Raw genomic sequence first — 20,236 nt, forward strand, 5'->3', positions numbered from 1 at the left:
GGTCGCGTTCACACCAACAGCAAACGAACCATGGTCCACTTTGAAACTAACCGAGTCCCAACTTTTCAAGAGGACCATGGTTCGGTTGTTTGGTCCTCATTATAGTTCGGTTTGCGTTCACACCTGTACAAACCAAACGGACTATCGATCTAAAGGGACCAAACAGGGTAGGTGTGAACGCGCCCTAAAATGCAGAGTACTAAACTGAGATTAGCATCCAGTACAGAGTAAATTACCCATCTCATCCATTACTTTTACTGAACAAGTGTAGACTTAGACCAGTTTTAGGGTCATTGGACAAAAAGCTTTGAGATTCTGATATTGGTCCATTCCTACATTCAAGTATAGAAATAAATGGTCAAAACGAGGCCTAATATTACATTTTGTACAAACCAGGTCATTGCTATTCTCTGCACCGCTCTTCAGGGTCAGAGCGGTCTGAGGAACAAGGAGTACAGTGCCCTCGAGGCCAAGGTGCGCGCGGAGCGGGAGAGCGTGGCGCGGGAGTTGCCGGACTACTGGCGTCACCGGGAGGAGGTGGCCTCCGTCCTGGAGCAGAGGCTGAGAGGGAGGAGGAGGAGAGGCAGCGACTCGGCCATGGAACCCCGCGACGCAACCAAGCACTCAACACAAGGTACCTACCGAGGGATCATCAGTCTCGGGATCATCTCTGTGTCATTGTCAAGGGGCTCGGTATCACTGAAGAATGTTCAGTATTGATACCATTACCGATACTTCAAATTAGGGATGCTCGATATTGGCTTTTTTACCGATACCGATATTCCGATATTGTCCACCTCTTAATTTCCGATACCGATATCAACCGATACCGATATATGCAGGGTTTCCCCGTCCAAAAAACTGAATAATTTCAGGTAACTAATAATTTCACTGGATATATATATAACAAATATTGTTATTGTTTTTTATTTTTTTTAAACCGATACCGATATTTTCCGATATCACATTTTACTGCCGATATCGGCCGATAATATCGGTCGGCCGATAATATCGGACATCCCTAGTTCTGATACTTAGAGGAACACACCAACATTATGGGAAATTAGCTTACCGTCTTCTCCAGAGTCAGACAAGAAGATAGATACCAATTTCCTCTCTGTGCGTTCAGTAGAAATGTCCAGCTGCAAGCTAACCTACTGTAGCTTAGCACAAATGAGTGGAAGTGGATACGGACCACTAACCTATCTTACTGTAATACCCCGGGAGGGGTGTTTTTGGCCAACGGCTAGGCTAGCTGGTCCGTATCCGCTTCCATTCATTTGTGCTAAACTAGGCTAGCTTGTAGCCGCCGGATAGCTTTCTACTGAACGCACAGAGAGGAAATTGGTATCCATCTTCTTGTCTGACTCTGGAGAGGACGCTAAGTGCATTTCCCCATAATGTCGGCGTGTTCCTTTAAGCATTTTCTACTTTTAGTGAACAGTATAGAGACCATTCGTTTGGGATCATTGGACAAAGATTGAGATATCGGATTTCTTTGTATTGGTGAAATTGGTCAACATACCAATACCCTGTTAGCCTGGTATCAGCCTGATGTCTAAGATCAGTATTGTTGACGCATCGCTAATCACATTACTTTGCTTGTTTCAAACATGTTAACTTAATCTACATAAACCTTTACTTGTAAACCCTAAGCTGCTCGCTACCTGAGTCATGTTGGCACAGGAAGTCCTTCATTCCGACGGCCATCAGACTTTACAATGCATCACTGTGCCTCACTGCATCACTGAGCACAGGGTGACAGTTACCATCTTCCTGGACCTTTACTTTAAACCAACATTGTACAATATTACACTTTACTGTACACTTACTGTATATTTCTTTATATTTGTAGTTTTACTGTATATTTAATATTAGAATGTAATATATACATAACATAGGGAATGTATATCCCGGACCGTATTTAATTCTTAGGCTTATTTTTATTCTTATTCAGGACTTTTGTTTTTGTCTACCTAAATGTTTAATGTTTACTGTGAGCGATCTGTAGTGCCAAATTTCCCTCGGGATGAATAAAGTAATTCTATTGTATTCTATTCTATTCTATTCTAGCACACAGCAGCGTCCCATTAGGACCACAATCTTTGTGATGGTTAAAGAGATAGATTGAACTTGGGAGTGCAGTGTCTTGTTCAACGGCAACTTATGCTCTCAGATCTCCGCTTACACATGAATAGTGACTGATTGCGATTGCGTCGTTGACGTCATAATGTGTGTGTGTGTGTGTAGTGACTCAGAACAGACTCTGGTCCAGCAGTCTGCCCTCCAGACTGCTGGTGTCTGGCCCAGCTCCAGCTAAACGGACTAAGACCCCCCAGCCTGCCCCTCGGACCAAGACCAACACCCTGCCCAAGACCTCCACTCCCAACGCCAAGACCTCCGCTCCCAAGTAAGATCTTGACCTCTGCCTAAACATAGACTTCCCTCATTTTCGTTTATTTTCTTCATTCGTTGTGTTCACCGGCGGTTGTGTCTTGTTCGCTCAGGACTCCCCCGTTCAGTTCAGACGAAGAGTCTGACGAGGAGGAAGAGGAGCGGCCCGTAAAGCAGCTCCGTCAGGACCAGAGGGGCAAGTCCCCCCAGCCCAAACCGACCCCGGCCAGAACGCGCAAGGCCAGTCCGGTCCTGGCGAGGCAGACCCAGGCCAAGCCCCTGCCAGGCCCCGGGCCCCAGCAGCACAGGGGACCTGGTGGTGTGGTGACCAGGACAGCGGTCACCGAGGTGGACAGCGACGAGGGCTGGTCGGAGGTCAGCGAGATGCAGGAGATCGACCCCCCAAAACAGCTGCTGGGCTACAGGGACCAGAGCGGCAACATGGAGAGGAAGAACACCGCTAAAGGTGGGTCCTTCTGGTTCTCCAACATTTCTTTCATGTAGAACAAATGCACAAATACATTAATAACTACACGAATACACTAATAAAAAGCGAATAAAAAGCAAAGGGCGAACTGTGGTGTCAGGCAATATCTATATATATAATTAATATAAAGTGTATTAAAATATGCTATATGTGCAAAACCGCGGCAGTAAAATACGATTAAACGTTTTTAACAGTGATACAAGATGGCTGTCGCTAGATTTTTTTCTCTCTGTCATCAGGTAGGTTGGTGAGTGACAGCTTGTTGCCATAGCTACAAAAGGCACGCGCTGTTTTTTTTTTTTTCTCTCGCCGCAATCGCTTCATCCCAGCACTACCAGCGCTCCGCCAGCGTTTTTTTCAGCTGGAAATGTGCTGTAGGTGGACGCACGCCTTAATTATTCAGAGTAATCTCATGCAGTGACAAGTCAGTTTGATTGAAATTATTAATGACTGAAATGTTTAATGTCAATTTGTTAAATTATTTCACTTGAAAAGAAAAAGATTTGACAATTTGTAAAAGAAATAATAATTATATATTCTAAATCTTTTCCCTTTTAGGTAGCAAAATAAGTGAGATAACCAGACAACTGGAGAAGCAGCTGGCAGAGAGGGCGGCCAGGCGGCCAGCAGGGGGCGTGAGCATCTTACCAGAGAGCAAAGACATGGTGCAGGATCTGATGGTGAGAGGCTTTGGTTTTACCTCCATTACATGGGAAGATGATACTTCAGGATGTCATGGTGTTCGTACAGATAGCAGAGTAACTCTATTCAGAAATAGTGTTTGGTTGGTTTATATTGAATAATTGATTGATAATATAATTAAGCATTACATCACGCGCAGGAGTGGTTTGTGACCAATAAACCATGCCTAGGGGTGGTCGTTAGGCCCGAGGCGCAGCCGAGGGTCGTTAGACCCCCCTAGGCATGGTTTATTGGTCACAAATCACGACTACAAGTGGTGTAAAGCTTTTATACAACTGCCAGATTCATCCAACCTTATTTCTATACAATAAACACACATTAATCGAAGATTTATTGAAAAAACCATCCGCCAGAAAAAGTAGTTCCCACAACTACAAAAAAGACAAGTTGCCTCCATGTGGAAGCAGCTTGAAGTGCATCCAACCAAACTAACACATCCAACTGTGTATTATTGGAATGATTGAGAGAAGTTGCCTCATGTGGAAGCAGCTTGAAGTGCATCCAACCAACTAACACATCCAACTGTGTATTATTGGAATGATTGATTGAAAATTTTATTACCAGATGCAGAATGGGTACAATACAGTACGGCTCAATACACACAATTGTTAAGGGAATGCAGACCTACTTTCCATAGAACTTCATTCTTAGATGCTTCTATATAAAGTAGGTAAAACAAATTAAAACGTTTTCTTTGCCCTATAGGAAAAAAACGGTTTCTTCGCCCTATTTTTTTATTTATTTCTTTTAGCCTAAACTTAACCAGTTGGAAACCAGGGGTACAGTAATAAAATTAGCAATCAACCAATCAATCAATTCAAGAATAGACCATGCTCACTTAAAACAGCGCTGCTTCTCTCTCAGTCTGACTCCCCCGCTGTTGCAGACAGGAGTGTGTGTGTGTGTGTGTGTGTGTGTGTGTGTGTGTGTGTGTGTGTGTGTGTGTGTGTGTGTGTGTGTGTGTGTGTGTGTGTGTGTATGTGTGTGTGTGTGTGTGTGTGTGTGTTTGTGGGTACGCCAGCGTCGGACAGTGTGAGAGTGAATGCTGCAGTCAGTGGGAAGGAAGTAGAAATTTAAATCAATCAATTAATCAATCAATCAATCCGCGATTTTTCTTTTGTTCTAGATTGACTCAAGACCCATCAATTACATCATCCAACATTGTTTAAAGGACTAACACATTCCCCTTGACAGAATCGCTTCATATTTAGTCGTTATGGTGCTATCAACATATCCATTTGTTGTCCGCGATCTTGTTTTCTCCCGGAGTGAGCCGGGGAGTGATATGTGATTCGGTTGTGGGCGGGTCCTGAGCCCAGGACCGTGGATTGTTGCCAATAAAGACGTGTAAATGGCCAATCAGAATCGAGAAATTTGCATGCCGTTGTATAAACATAGATAATGTATGAAAAAGCTAAATAGTCTATTCTGTATTGTATTATGATTAGGAGTATTTATTTAAGCATTACATCACGCACAGGAGTGGTTTGTGAACAATAAACCATGCCTAGGGGTGGTCGTTAGGCCCGAGGCGCAGCCGAGGGTCGTTAGACCCCCCTAGGCATGGTTTATTGTTCACAAATCACGACTGCAAGTGGTGTAAAGCTTTTATACAACTGCCACATTCATCCAACCTTATTTCTATACAATAAACACACATTAATCGAAGATTTATTGAAAAAACCATCCGCCAGAAAAAGTTGTTCCCACAACTACAAAAAAGACAATTTGCCTCCATGTGGAAGCAGATCGGAAGTGCATCCAACCAACTAACACATCCAACTGTGTATTATTGGAATGATTGAGAGAAGTTGCCTCATGTGGAAGCAGCTTGAAGTGCATCCAACCAACTAACACATCCAACTGTGTATTATTGGAATGATTGATTGAACATTTTATTACCAGATGCAGAATGGGTACAATACAATACGGCTCAATACACACAATTGTTAAGGGAATGCAGACCTACTTTCCATAGAACTTCATTCTTAGATGCTTCTATAGAAAGTAGGTAAAACAAATTAAAAAGTTTTCTTTGCCCTATAGGAAAAAAACGTTTTCTTCGCCCTATTCTTTTATTTATTTTTTTAAACCTACTGTAGAGGGCCTAAACTTAACCAGTTGGAAACCAAGCGTACAGTAATAAAATTAGCAATCAATCAATCAATCAACTCAATAGGCCATGCTCACTTAGAACAGCGCAGCACCCAGCTCTCTCTCAGTCTGACTATCCCCCGCGTTGCAGGCAGAGTGTGTGTGTGTGTGTGCGTGTGTGTGTGTGTGCGTGTGTGTGTGTGTGTGTGTGTGTGGGGGGGGGGGGGGGTGTGTGGCGGTGGGTGGAGACTAGAGCGAGCGCTGACAGTCGAAAGGAAAAAGAAATTGAAAAAAAAATTGAAAATGAATCAATCAATCAATCCGCGATTTTTCTTTTGTTACAGAATGATTCAAGACCCATCAATTACATCATCCAACATTGTTTAAACGACTAAGACATTCGCTGTGACAGAATCGCTTGATATTTAGTCGTTTAGTCGCTATCAACATATCCATTTGTAAAGATTATTGTCCACCTTCTTGTGATCCGGCGGATTGATGTGATGTGATTCGGTTGTGGGCGGGTCCTGGGCCAGCAAGCGTGGACTGATCGCAATACATACGTGTAAATGGACTGTTTCAGCCAATCAGAATCGAGAAATTTGCATGCCGTTGTATAATGTGTTGTATTGTATTATGAATTGATTAGGAGTATGTATTGTTGTTTTAATTTGTCTGTATGCCATGTGAATGTTTGTGAGTGTATAACGTCAGTCTGTAACTGTACATGTTATGTTACATGTTATGGACCCCAGGGAGAATAGCACTGCTGTGGCTATTGCTAATGGGGATCCAAATAAACTTATCTTGATCCTCCTCCACCCACAGATAGGTCAAGTGCTTCAGCTATGTCACCTGAAAGCCTCTGCCACCCCGGGGAGATGTGTTCCGCTGTACCCGTCTGTTGTTGCTCCACTGCCCTGTCTAACCTCTGTGTTCCCCCCCCCCCCCCCCGTGGGGCCTCTCAGTACACGGACCTGGAGGAGAGCAGCGAGTGGCTGGTGTCCTCCCTGGAGGACGGCGCCGGCGTACCGGAGCCGCCTAAACGGGACCGCGGGCCGGGCCCCCTCAGGAAGAGCATAGACTCCCCCAGCACCAGCGTCTGGGGATCGTCCACCGGTAACAACCGGCAGAAATCGGGTCAGTGAGCAGCAGCCCGTCCTCCTGGGAGTGTAGCGCCTGACGTGTTGTGGATCAGACGGTGGCTCTGCCTCTTGAGGTGGAACGTTATGGAGCCACACTGTGTCGTCGTCGTCCGATAAATCTACACATGGCATCGAGTTGGATTAAAGTACATCGTTCTGAATGAAAGCAAACCACACGACGAATTGCTTTATTAAATAAAGAAAATATCATCACGACATCACAATTTGTATTTGGAAAAAAACAAATACCGCCCCCAAAATCTTTGGACCGTCACAAAAAAAACAATAAATATTGTGATATGATATTCTGGCCATATATCGCGCCCTGAATCAAACATGAAATCTCTGAACTGACAGCTTTCACAACCTTGAGGTAGATGACGTCCCTAGAAAAGGTCATGTTAGTCACGGTCAGTGTCATCATGGTTCATATAGATGTATTTTAAAGCAGAGACTCGGGTTCAATTCCCAGCAGCCGTACAGTTGTTGTCAGTGTTTGGTGAGTGGGAGGCCGGTGAGGGTATGAGTCTCCCACTGGTCCCGGATCAGTTGTTGTCAGTGTTTGGTGAGTGGGAGGCCGGTGAGGGTATGAGGCTCCTACTGGTCCCGGATCAGTTGTTGTCAGTGTTTGGTGAGTGGGAGGCCGGTGAGGGTATGAGTCTCCCACTGGTCCCGGATCAGTTGTTGTCAGTATTTGGTGAGTGGGAGGCCGGTGAGGGTATGAGTCTCCCACTGGTCCCGGATCAGTTGTTGTCAGTATTTGGTGAGTGGGAGGCCGCCGGTGAGGGTATGAGTCTCCTACTGGTCCCGGATCAGTTGTTGTCAGTGTTGGTGAGTGGGAGGCCGGTGAGGGTATGAGGCTCCTACTGGTCCCGGATCAGTTGTTGTCAGTGTTGGTGAGTGGGAGGCCGCCGGTGGGGGTATGAGGCTCCTACTGGTCCCGGATCAGTTGTTGTCAGTGTTGGTGAGTGGGAGGCCGGTGAGGGTATGAGTCTCCTACTGGTCCCGGATCAGTTGTTGTCAGTGTTGGTGAGTGGGAGGCCGGTGAGGGTATGAGGCTCCTACTGGTCCCGGATCAGCAGGAAGGGGATCAGGGGGAGATAGCGTGAACGAACCTCTGCACATGTTACTCTCTCCCAGTGAAACTCCTCGCTGTCGGGGTGAAGAGAAGCGGCTGGCGACTCCACGTGTGTATCGGGGGGGGGGGGGGGGGGGGGGGGGCGTGTGGCAGTCTACAATCCTCCCCAGACCTACAGTAGGGCAGCGCAACGACCAGGAAGGGAAGTAGCATGATGACTAAATTGGAGGATATGGGAGCAATAAGTTAATAAAAGGCAAAGAAAATATACATGTTTTAACATAGAAAATTGCTGCGCAAAATACAGCCCTCGTAATTTTAACCGACTGCCTGCTACACGAGGACAACCACCTTGGGGATTCAAATGGTTTACATTTTAAAGCAAACATTTTAAAAGCAAAACATTCAACCCAGACCGTTCCCGGATCCACTTCCTGGAATTTCCTAATGTGCTTCTATTAGCAAAACACCACAACGAGAAGTGAACACGGGTTCCAAGCCGTTCCCTAGCAAACGCAGTTCCACTGAAACCGCCTGCATGTTCTACTATTATGTTACCTGCCAGAAAAGCTCGGGAACCCCCTGACTTTCCTCTCTGTGCGTTCAGTAGAAAGCTATCTGGCTGCACGTTATAGCCTAGCTTAGCACAACGAATGGAAGCGGACAGTGCCGGTTAGCCTAGGCATTGTCCAACTAACTAACTAACCGGCACTGTCCGCTTCCATTCATTGTGCTAAGCTATAGGCTAACGTGCAGCCGGATAGCTTTCTACTGAACGCACAGAGAGGAAACTGGTATCTATCTTCTTGTCTCTCTCTGGAGAAGACGGTGAGCTAATTTCCCAAAATGTGTGTCGTATATGAAGGACATGCCGTGTGTGGTAAGTACTTCTGTAATGTAACCCGTCTCTCTGTTGTCTTGTGTCTCCCAGGTCTGACTGAAGCTGGAACAGGAAGCACTCTGAAGAGCAGCCTGAGCGACTTCAGTGACTCTGACGATTAGCAATTTATCTATATATATATATACTGTATATTAGGGCTGACCCCTATAAGTCGATTAGTCGACTAATCGGTCGAAAGGAGCCGTAGTCGACTGGCCAACCTCTTAGTCGAATATATATTAAAAAAAAAATTATAATATTTTTTTATTTAAATTTTTTTTATCATTCTTTCCAAAAGAAAAGAGGCCTAAGAAGCGTGGCTAACGCTAATGGCACGCATACCAGAGGCGAACTGCCTACGAAAACAGGCACAGAGGCACTGAAAGAGGAGTTCACCCATCTAATGAACACACTAGACTAGACAAATATCAAGATGTATCCATCAGTGGACCAATTGCATGCTTTTGCAGAGGACAAGAAGCCTTCAGTCGACTCCTTCAGACATTAAGCACCCCCACAGCCCAAATGGAATGATAAAAAATGTTAAAAATTAAAATTAAATATTATACCCTTTTTTTTTTTTGTCGACCAATAGTCGACTAACGGCAAATTTTGGCCAATCCTAGTCGACCATCCAAATCCTTAGTCGGGGACAGCCCTAATATATATATATATATACTGTATATACATACACTCTACAAAGGGATAGCATTCAACAGAACCACAAAGACCTCCACCTATATTAGCTGAGCGATCAGCCCGCCAAAAGCCACGTTTAATATCTACGTGACATTCTTGAAGGCATTTTCTTGACATGATGAAATGTATGAAGGGACACGTTAATACGAGACGTTAACCTCTGCTCAGAGGTCAATACAAATGCTCTGTGTGTAGAAAAATAGGACTTTCTAGACCGAAGGTCTGTGAATTTAGGTGAAATGATGCCGTCGACTGACTCTAAACTGTACGTCTTCAGTTTCACTGTGTGCCTTCGTGCCAATCCGTGTTCTTATCTTGCGCCTTCAGCTTTCAGTATTATCTCTTCTAGATGCCGCTTCTCTCGTCTTTTCTGTTTAATGAAATGTGTCATTGCACTTCCGAGTGAGGTACTGTTTGAGGTTTACCGTATGTAGCTTGTGTCAAATTCTGTACATGGAATTTCTAAATGCCTTTCTGTGTCGTTTGAGAGGAATAAGTGAGTTTGTATCGAAAATATTTATATAAGCAATAAAACAATTTTTTCATGGAATTCATACTGATTAAGTCGTTCTTTGAAGTAGAAAAGTACACATGAGATACATGCCAGTATTACAGTCAAGGCACGTGTTCAAATGCAGACACAAATGCAAATGAAGTTTCCTCTCAAAATTGTATTTGTCATATGGTTCAATACAGGTCTATAAAATAATGGCAAATGAACTTAAACAATCTGTGGGAGTCTGGGAAAATATTGAGAAATATTGCTGTCCAGTCCAGATACACAAGAATGCACATTTTATGTCATTTTTCTTTTAACAATAGAAGCCTTACAGGGAATTTGTAGTTGTCGGTCTTCCAACATGGCTGCCTGTAACATAGCAGCCATTGTTTTGGAAATGGAGAAATGGTTGCTATGTGTTGATATACGAGATATATATATCAACAAAAACATAATAATTTGGTGTCTTACTACTACTCGACCTTGTAAACAAGTCACAGTGATATTGTGCTTTTCCAGTGTTTTACCTGCTCTACCACTGGTAGAGTATTAAATCTGATCAAATTATGGAATTCTAAAATGGGGGAAATGTCTAGGAGTTTAACCCGGAAAATATGTTCCTTTTGGTATCAAATAATTATACTTTTTTTGTTCCTTTGTGTACACTAACTTGACCTCCTATAACAACCGACTTCACACTCACATTCTGACGAGCGCCAAAATCTCCTAATAATGCACTCATGACCTAGTGATGCCCTTTGCTTACTGCTATACCTCCATCCCACAACAGCTAACGTGAGCATTTGTTTTATATTAGGGATGCTCGATATTGGCTTTTTTACCGATACCGATATACCGATATTGTCCAACTCTTAATTTCCGATACCGATATCAACCGATACCGATATATGCAGGGTCCCCCCCCAAAAAACGGAATAATTTCAGGTAATTAACATTACATATCTCTTGTTGTGGAATTAACACAACATTATGCATACTTTTGACAATAAATAAAATCAGAATTTGTTCTTACTTAAATAAAGGTTATAGAAATGTAAAACAAATACAATTTTGAAAACCGATACCGATATTTTCCGATATCACATTTTAATGCCAATATCGGTATGCCGATAATATCGGACATCCCTATTTTATAGAATTATAAAACTGGTGTAATAGCAATAGTAGACTGGAGGTGATGCTATACTGCGATTCAGGCGCTGAGGCACTGGAGTCTTTGGCCTTTTAAGTCATTCTCTCGTTCCCCACCGGGTCGTTCAGACAAAGTCGTCTCTGCTGAGGGTCCTGCCGGTGGTTCTGGTGGTTCCGGTGGTTCTAGTGGCTCTGGTCGCCGGGCTCTTCCGGCTGTTTCTGCCGTCGTAGAACAGCGGCGGCCCCAGCGTGACCCTGGACGAGGCGGGCGGCATCATGTAGGTGCGTCTGGTCCGGGCCGTGGCGTAGGTCGCGGCCCTGCGAGGCTTTTTCGGGGAACTGAAATTGTGTGAGTGGACAATATTTTACGTTTTGGTAATACTGCTTCAGGAGGCAGTAATAATGATTAATTACCTAGGAACTAATGAGGAACTAACAAACTGCTGTTTAACCATCTGTGATCAGTCTTTAGACCTGATGTCTCAGTGCAGGGAAATCCTTCCAGTGGCTCATATTTCACTTCTCGATAACACATTCAGTAAACAACTTAAAGTTATTTTGAAAAAATAAGTCATTACTTGTTGGATTGCTAAAATGTTTATGATGACAAAATTGCCTTTCGATTGTGAGAATGTAAACCAAAACATAATTTTATACTATTTGAAATAATGTTTAGTGTACTGTAGTTGATGATGACGATGACCTACATACACAATTAAAATTATAAACTGGAATAAATTGTAACAACAAATGCCATGGATTTCAGAGGCTACATAATGGATTTTTCAATTGACATTATTTCATGATTCCTTTTCTGATGAGTTTGATATTTGCTTTGTATTATCAATTTAATCCTTTTTCTCCGCCTGATTTTTCTATTTTTCTCCCCATCCCAATTTAGTCGTTATGCCAATTCCCCCCCTCCCCTACCTGGTTGTTGTGCGCATGTTCCTCCTACTGGTCGGTACAAGGGAACCGTGAAGTACACCACATGCTTCCTCCGACACATGTGGAGACAGCCAGTGGCTCTTTTTCACCTGGCAGCGAGGACTCTCATTGGTGAAGTGTAACTCGCGGGAGGCCACACTGCCTTCACCATTTCCTGCCTTTCGCTGAGCAGGCGCCCAGACCTGACCTGTAGGCGTCGCTGTCCACAACGCCAGATTACCACCCTCGACTTCCCTCCCGCTAACTCAGCCAAACGAGTTAGTATGACGACCGGCCCAAGCCGCGCAGGGCAATGCTGACTCCGGGAGTCGAGACCGCAGCCTCTTGCATTGGTGACGAGCGCAATCTCCGCTACGCCACCCGACCGCTGTATTATCAATTTAGAAGAATTATGCTAAATTGCACATCACTATAAAAAAAAACACAGTATTATCACATTAATGGACAACAAATGATAAACATCCATGTATTGCTCAGCCCTGTTGTGAATTATTACGTGTGTGTGTGTGTGTGTGTGTGTGTGTGTGTGTGTGTGTGTATGTGTGTGTGTGTGTGTGTGTGTGTGTGTGTGTGTGTGTGTGTGTGTGTGTGTGCGTGCGTGCGTGCGTGCGTGCGTGCGTGCATGTGTGTGTGTGTGTGTATCGTGTTGCTCAGAGTCAGGTGTGAGTGAGAGGGTTGTTTACGTCGAGCGGAGTCCCTCTTTTCCAGAGAAGTAGCTCAACACAGAGGCTGCGGCGATGAGCAGGATGGAGCCCCCCCAGCCGATGAAGACTGCGGCTCCCAGCTCAAACCTACACCACGAAGATGTTGATCATTGATATCATTTTTATTCAATTTATTTTTGGGCTTTCTACGTATTTTTCACCCATCCCAATTTAATTGCTATGCCAATAGGGAGGTGTAGTCTGACGTCACTGGTTGTTCCACCCGTATAGGGATTCATCATTGGGAAAATGGATTATCGGCTATTGTAACAATTCTGCCGCATTGGAAATTGAAAAGCTTTCCATTTTTGCACGAAATGAGTTCCCCTTCTATCACTAACATTATTGTTTAAGCATTTTTGGTTGAAATACAATTTGGCAATTTTTTTTTTTATGATTAATTGCGAATATTTTCATGTTGAGCTATAGCTTGTGGATGAATAAGCACAGAAAGGTACACCATGCCAATGTTAATGCTTTATTTGTTTTAAACGAGACGATTTAGAAATGGGCAATGGGGAAATGCATTGGGTTGGACAGAGGGTGGAACACGAAAAACGGCAATGACGTCACCACTACACCTGTCTATTCCCTTCCTGGTCGTGCGCCACTGTCGGCCTGGGGAGGGTGTAGATTGTAGAACTACCACACGCCTCCTCCGATACATGTGGAGTCGCCAGCCGCTTCTTTTCACCTGACGGCGAGGAGTTTCACTGGGGGAACGTAACGCGTGCAGAGGTTCACGCTATATCTCCCCCAGATCCCCTCCCTGCTGAACGGGCGCCCCGACCGACCAGTAGGAGTCGCAGTTTACAACGTACAGGACACGTACCCCACCGGCTTCCCACCCGCTAACACTGCCAATTGTGTTAGTAGGGACGACTGACCAAGCCGGAGGTACCGCTGACAGCTGGATTCGATCCCAGAGTCGAGAGTCGAGTGCTTAATCCACTGCGCTAAATAATTAAAGTATTTCTATTCTATTCTATACCCAGCCGCACCTATTAGGCTGTGTCGTTTTAACGTTCTGCAACTGAACCTTTGAGACGGATAACCATATAAGTCCGTTTTTTTTTTTTATTACGGGAAACCTGTGTGTTTATATGCAGTGGTACAGTCAATCCAAATCAAGTACTCAATCGCTACTCTACACAACACTCTGTCTTACCGTCTTTAGATAGTTATGTTCGAAAATAATGTATCCATCTATCTGAAAGCAAACGTATGCAGGTTCTGTTGCTGTTTTATACACCAGAGGAGCGCTATACAACGTGAGACTCCAAACATAATGAAACAACAAGAAAACAAAAGTGAGAACGTGCAATATATTTTTGTCTTATTTAGTGTGAACAAAAAAAACGTTTTATGACAAAAACAAACTCACTTCTGGGCCTTGAAATTCGGATCCACAAATTCTGAGACCACTTTGTTGCCCCACCAGGAGTAGGTGATCATTCCACAGAATCCTGGGAGAGGGGGGACATATTAAATTGCATGTAACCTCAAAAGTGTCTAAAGTGAGTGTTAAGGCGAGCACAGAAAGACTCAGAAGAAGCTTCTATCCCCAGGCCATCAGGCTGCTAAACGAACAATAAACACTATGCAACAACCATCAAATGCACACAGCACACACACCCACACGCACACACTCACTCAAACAAACAACACACTGCAGCACCCACTCTCCACACTTTAGATCACACAGACACACTTTACACTTTATATTTATTGATAAAGGATTTGCACTACAACTCGTACACCTACTGTGAATTGTACCTAAATTGCACCTCGTCCCATTTCTGCCTTGCACTATATAGTATTGTATATTAGTACACTGCACAGTATTGTATATTGTATATTGTATGGTAACTACGTCTATTCTGCATCGAACATTGTACATATGTCTAAACTGAACACTGTGACCTCATTTTTTACTTCTAATTTTACTATGTTATTTTATTTCATACTTATCTTGTCTTGCACAGTCTCTGGAGCGTAACAGTAAGAAGCATTTTGTATAAAAGTATTCTGTACTTCTGTATGACAAATATTAAAGAAACTTGAAACTTGAAACTAAGGTGAGTGTTTGTTTAAAGTGTGTGTGTGCATGTGTGTGTTGTGCAATGAGTGTAGGTCGATGGGTCGATGTTACAGAGTCATTGAGCATCCTGATGGCCTGGGGTATAAACTCTAAGTGATCTCTGTAATCTGTGTATTGAATATATTTGTTTTTATTATCTGTTTTCTTCTTGCTTTTTTCTTTCCTCGGTTATTTTCATGTTTTGAAATGACTAAAGGGTTAAGGATATATTGTAAGAAGGGTAGGTAATGTATATAATGTTTTAAATTACTAAAGGGTTAAGGATATATTGTAAGAAGGGTAGGTACAACACCTTTTCGGTCATTCTAATATTGCTTTTTGTCTATTTTGGTCAACGAAATAAACAAACTAAACAAAGAAAATGACCTTACCTGATGCCAGGTAGGTGATCCCACCAGCAAAAGTCACCCTAGAGTTGGCGATCTCTGAGCCTCCTATTTTAGTGCACTTCATCCCTATGAGTGTGAGGACGCCACCGAAGAAGCCGAGGATGACAGCACAGACTGCCAGGGCTCTGCAGGCGTGGAGGAACACTGAAACACATACAAGACACTGACTGACACTGGTTCTCAACCTTTTTTGTGTCAAGGACTCCCACATTTATGTAAATTAAAGGTGCTATAGATTTTTTTTATTTTGTATGTATAATACATTATGAAGGAATTTATCTTTTTTATGTTGTTTTTTACATCTTGCGTGCACGTATCCCCTCCCTACTTCCCATTTCCCCACATCGAATGCACCTGATTGGATAAATGTCATGCTGGTGCTCTAGAGCGACATCTAGTGGCTGAATGTTATCTAGAGCACCTTTAAGAACAACTCTCCCAAATTGAAAAACTAGAGCGCTAAAACTCGTGATGTCATCAAGTATAAAGTCTTGAGCTGCTCCATAGACAAATCATTGGGGAAAATGTTATAGTTGACACTGAGAGCACCCAGGGGAATGTTCTGAGTATACAGATATTTTCTGTGTCAGAACTGAGAACACTATTATAGAATAAAGCTTCTTTGGGTATTAAAACCTTAAACTTTCTGTAGGTCCACAAAATCAGTCTCCCATTCACTGTCAATGGAGCAGATCCAGACTTTTTACCTGATGACAGGTAGGCGTGTCCTTCTGTTCTCTAGAGTCTAGACTCTAGACAGATGCTCAGTGTAGACTATGGGCCAATCAGAGCAACTCGATGTGACTGATGGGCCAATCAGAGCAACTAGATGTGACTGATGGGCCAATCAGAGCAAATAGATGTGACTGATGGGCCAATCAAAATAATCCGTCTGTATTATGCAGATTGGATATCCGAAATGGCTTGATTATTTTGATATCCAGGGGGATATATATCAACGGGCTTTAGTCATCATTTTCACATCAACAACTATCATTCTCTTAAAAAATGCAACAAGATTGAAAAACAAGATTTCCATTGTACTGTATCTTTAACTTCAATGTCACTATATGATTAATCAGTAAACAGTGTCTAATATATTTTTTTCTTTTTCTAAAAACAAAATGTGACCTTTGTTCTTCTCACACAACCTTTTCCCACCTTTACACAAAAATACCAATATATCATTAACTATCGAGGTCCTGGAATAGTTACAAGGACATGAAGCATTTAAGACAATACTAAAACTAAACCAAAGTCAGTCAGATGTTAGGATGGTCCTGAAGGCATCTAAGATGATCTATGGACAGAAGACATTAGGACGATACTACAGGCATCTAAGATGATCTATAGACAGAAGACATTAGGACGATACTACAGGCATCTAAGATGATCTATGGACAGAAGACATTAGGATGATCCTACAGGCATCTAAGATGATCTATGGACAGAAGACATTAGGATGATCCTACAGGGATCTAAGATGATCTATGGACAGAAGACATTAGGATGATCCTACAGGGATCTAAGATGATCTATGGACAGAAGACATTAGGACAGTCCTACAGTCATCTCAGATGATCTATGGACAGAAGACATTAGGACAGTCCTACAGGCATCTCAGATGATCTATGGACAGAAGACATTAGGACAGTCCTACAGGCATCTCAGATGATCTATGGACAGAAGACATTAGGACAGTCCTACAGGCATCTAAGATGATCTATGGACAGAAGACATTAGGATGGTCCTGAAGGCATCTCAGATGATCTATGGATAGAAGACATTAGGATGGTCCTGAAGGCATCTAAGATGATCTATGGACAGAAGACGTTAGGACAGTCCTACAGGCATCTCAGATGATCTATGGACAGAAGACATTAGGACAGTCCTACAGGCATCTCAGATGATCTATGGACAGAAGACATTAGGATGGTCCTGAAGGCATCTAAGATGATCTATGGACAGAAGACGTTAGGACAGTCCTACAGGCATCTAAGATGATCTATGGATAGAAGACATTAGGACAGTCCTACAGGCATCTCAGATGATCTATGGACAGAAGACATTAGGACAGTCCTACAGGCATCTCAGATGATCTATGGACAGAAGACATTAGGACTGTCCTACAGGCATCTAAGATGATCTACGGACAGAAGACGTTAGGACTGTCTCACCAGGCAGGGCCAGCATGGAGGGGTAGTCCTTGCAGTCGGAGACACCGGTGGTGTCGGAGATGCAGTCCTTCCACAGGTTGGAGTAGTAGTTGGAGGTGGTGATGACAACGCTCCCCACCTCCGACCAGGTCCAGTACTCCGTGGCCAGCGTGGAGCACACCAGCGTCCACCCGGAGAGACACGACACGAAGCACCCGATCTCCATGTACATCACCAGGGTCCGGTATTTCATGACGACGCCCTCCTTTGAGCTCGGCTCAGACGACAGAAAATAAAGATCCGCCCAATACGCAGAGATGGAGTGAGTCCCAACGATGAGAAAGTTGGGATGTTGAAAACAATAACGGTACTTCTTTTGGTGGGGATCCAGTGGATACAAGTAAATAAAAATAATAATAATAATAATAACAATAATTTAAAAAAAGATCTGTCCAAAATACAAAGATGAAGTCCCAACAAATGAGAAAGTCGTGATGTTAAATCCCTACAAGCGGCTCTTTCTCGGTTTCATTGCTGATGCTTAGCTGTCAAGCCAGTATTGTGTCCATTAGCCCCTTGCATCATGTCTTATCTTTGAGATGGGTTCGCCCAGTAAGCAGAGTCAGCATTTTCCCAGGGATTCTACTGACGGCCTCCCAGGGTTCCAGTGGCGGTGGTTTTCTCCACACCTTCATTGTGGTCAAATATACAGGTGGAGCATGTCGTCTAGCACACAGCAGCGTCCCATTAGGACCACAATCTTTGTGATGGTTTTAAAGGGATAGATAATTAAAAAAAAATATTACTTGGGAGTGCAGTGTTTTGTTTTGCTTTTTTTTTTTAACTCTCAGACCTTTTTTGAGGGCACTCCATCCAAAATCTTCCGGGGCCAACTTTATTATTTATTATACATTTTAACTATTTACAGTGCAAAATGAAAAGAAAGTGTAGTAAAATAGTACGGGGAAAAAATGTCATTGCCCTCTTGGAGGGGGGGAACCCAGACTAGAAATTGAAAAACAAATGACAACTTAAGACGACGAAGGACAACAACGAATACACGTGACAAGGGAAGGGGAGTAACTAAGTAAAGTAGGGGGTGAGGAGGGTGATTGAGAGAAGGGTGGGTTATGGAGTGGATGGCTCACCCCCCACCCCCCCAATGTTATCACCCTTTATCACATTTTTATTTTCACTTTTTCTTTTTTTACAACAACAAACACAACATTGACATCAACAATAATAATAATAATAATAATAATGACAAGACAATAAAAATAATTAATACAGACTTGAAACTTTAGTAATGATTACAAGAACAAAATACAAAATATAAAATATTGAATATAGAGTACAAAATCAAAAACACTATAAACAACACAAAATACATTAGACACTAGATATTAGACATTTCACACTTCCTCCCCCAATTCTTTCCTTGATGTTGATGTTTATTCCATAAACATAGACTCCATACAAGATGGAACAGATTGAAAGTCTTTGAAAGAGACTAAATTCATTATTCTAATGATGTCTCTCTTCATATCAGCCCGGTAGTTGTTGCGGCCTATAGTCTCGTGGCCTTACTGGCCTCCCCTCCCAACCCTCTGGCTTTTAGGGTTGGGAGCTCAGCTCCTGACTCGCTGTTAACGTGTCTGCCTGTCTGGTTAGTCTGATTCACCCGGAAATTCACCCCAGCTATAAAGTGGATTCCCCTAGCAACGGCCGTTAGCCATGGCAACGGCGCAACGTGTCTTTGTGTCTCTTGTCACCTCTGACCCACTCTAACGCACTTTCTCTCTCGATGCTAACCTTGGCTAGTGGGTTATCTGCTAAAGGCCCTGTCTGCACCTTCCAAGGTCTAACTGAAAACACACACTGGTTGTCTCCTCATTTAAGATCTATAGATCTATATAGAACCTGTCTGAGTGGAACCGAGTAGGTGCCTGCTGTCATCTACAGATATTTACATTATGTACACATATGAAAAACAAGTGCTATCTTTCACAGCCCAACCACCCGAGCAGTCGATATCTCCAAATAAATAACATCCAGCAATGTCAGGGTCCAGTGAATTACCGTGAGATTCTCAGGTTATTTCATAGCGATAAGCTTTTTTTTTTTTATATATATATATTTCTTTATTACAGGAAAGAAATGTTGAACATTTACAGTTGTCAATATCGTACATTTTCCATCTTTTTTATTTTTTTCCCTCTGCGATAAGCTTTTTGGCTGCTGTAACGCCTGCCAGAATAATTATTTTCTGTTGTATGGATGTTGGTAGTGAAGATATATCGTTTAATAATAATAATAATAATAATAATAATAATAATAATAATAATAATAATAATAATAATAATAATAATAATAATAATAATAATAATAATAATAATAATAATAATAATAATAATAATAATAATAATAATAATAATAATAATAATAAGGTGGGGGGTAGTGCACAAGCCAAGTCCTGGGTGGGGGAGGTCTCCCTCACACGAGGCAGCCAACAGTGCAGCGCCAATGCAGAGGAAGGGGGGGGGGGGGGGGGACTAGGGATTGGGGTTGTGGGACGCCGCTCGCCACTCTTATCTCCCAGAGAGCCTTCGACTCCAGAGCTCTCTGTTCGACCTTGGTCCAAGAATTTGTTTTGGCTGACTGACTGGCACAATTTATCCCAGCCACGTCCCTTTAAATTTGATTTGAATAGAGTGGAATATAACTCTATTGATTTGAGTGGAGTGAGTTTTAACAACTCCGTCCAAATGACTGAATGCATTATTAGTCCAAGTGTGGTAGTGAAATGCA

At 42.9% G+C, this 20,236-nt stretch overlaps 2 protein-coding genes across 4 annotated transcripts in view; one reads left to right on the plus strand and one right to left on the minus strand.

Moving 5' to 3' along the window:
* The window catches only part of dzip1 (DAZ interacting zinc finger protein 1), a 40,201-nt gene extending 31,233 nt beyond the window's left edge, over positions 1-8,968 (plus strand). For all 3 annotated transcript variants that reach the window (XM_084331608.1, XM_084331606.1, XM_084331607.1), the window contains 6 exons: positions 427-634; positions 2,251-2,410; positions 2,508-2,860; positions 3,440-3,561; positions 6,646-6,817; positions 8,832-8,968. In XM_084331608.1, coding sequence (XP_084187734.1) covers positions 427-634; positions 2,251-2,410; positions 2,508-2,860; positions 3,440-3,561; positions 6,646-6,817; positions 8,832-8,902 — 1,086 coding nt within the window. In that variant the 3' untranslated portion in view covers positions 8,903-8,968. The remainder of the gene's footprint in view (positions 1-426; positions 635-2,250; positions 2,411-2,507; positions 2,861-3,439; positions 3,562-6,645; positions 6,818-8,831) is intronic.
* A 2,286-nt stretch (positions 8,969-11,254) lies between these two features.
* cldn10d (claudin 10d) lies at positions 11,255-17,970 on the minus strand. The gene is made up of 5 exons (XM_084331674.1): positions 17,450-17,970; positions 15,255-15,416; positions 14,167-14,248; positions 12,762-12,869; positions 11,255-11,469 (listed from the first exon to the last, which is right to left on the minus strand). The coding sequence occupies exons 1-5, from the start codon at positions 17,679-17,681 to the stop codon at positions 11,256-11,258; spliced, it is 798 nt and encodes a 265-aa protein (XP_084187800.1). The 5' UTR covers positions 17,682-17,970; the 3' UTR covers position 11,255.
* Positions 17,971-20,236: the final 2,266 nt, after the last annotated feature.

Source organism: Notolepis coatsorum (genome assembly GCF_963971535.1).
Source record: "Notolepis coatsorum genome assembly, chromosome: 1".
In the NCBI taxonomy this organism is placed as follows: Eukaryota; Metazoa; Chordata; class Actinopteri; order Aulopiformes; family Paralepididae; genus Notolepis; species Notolepis coatsorum.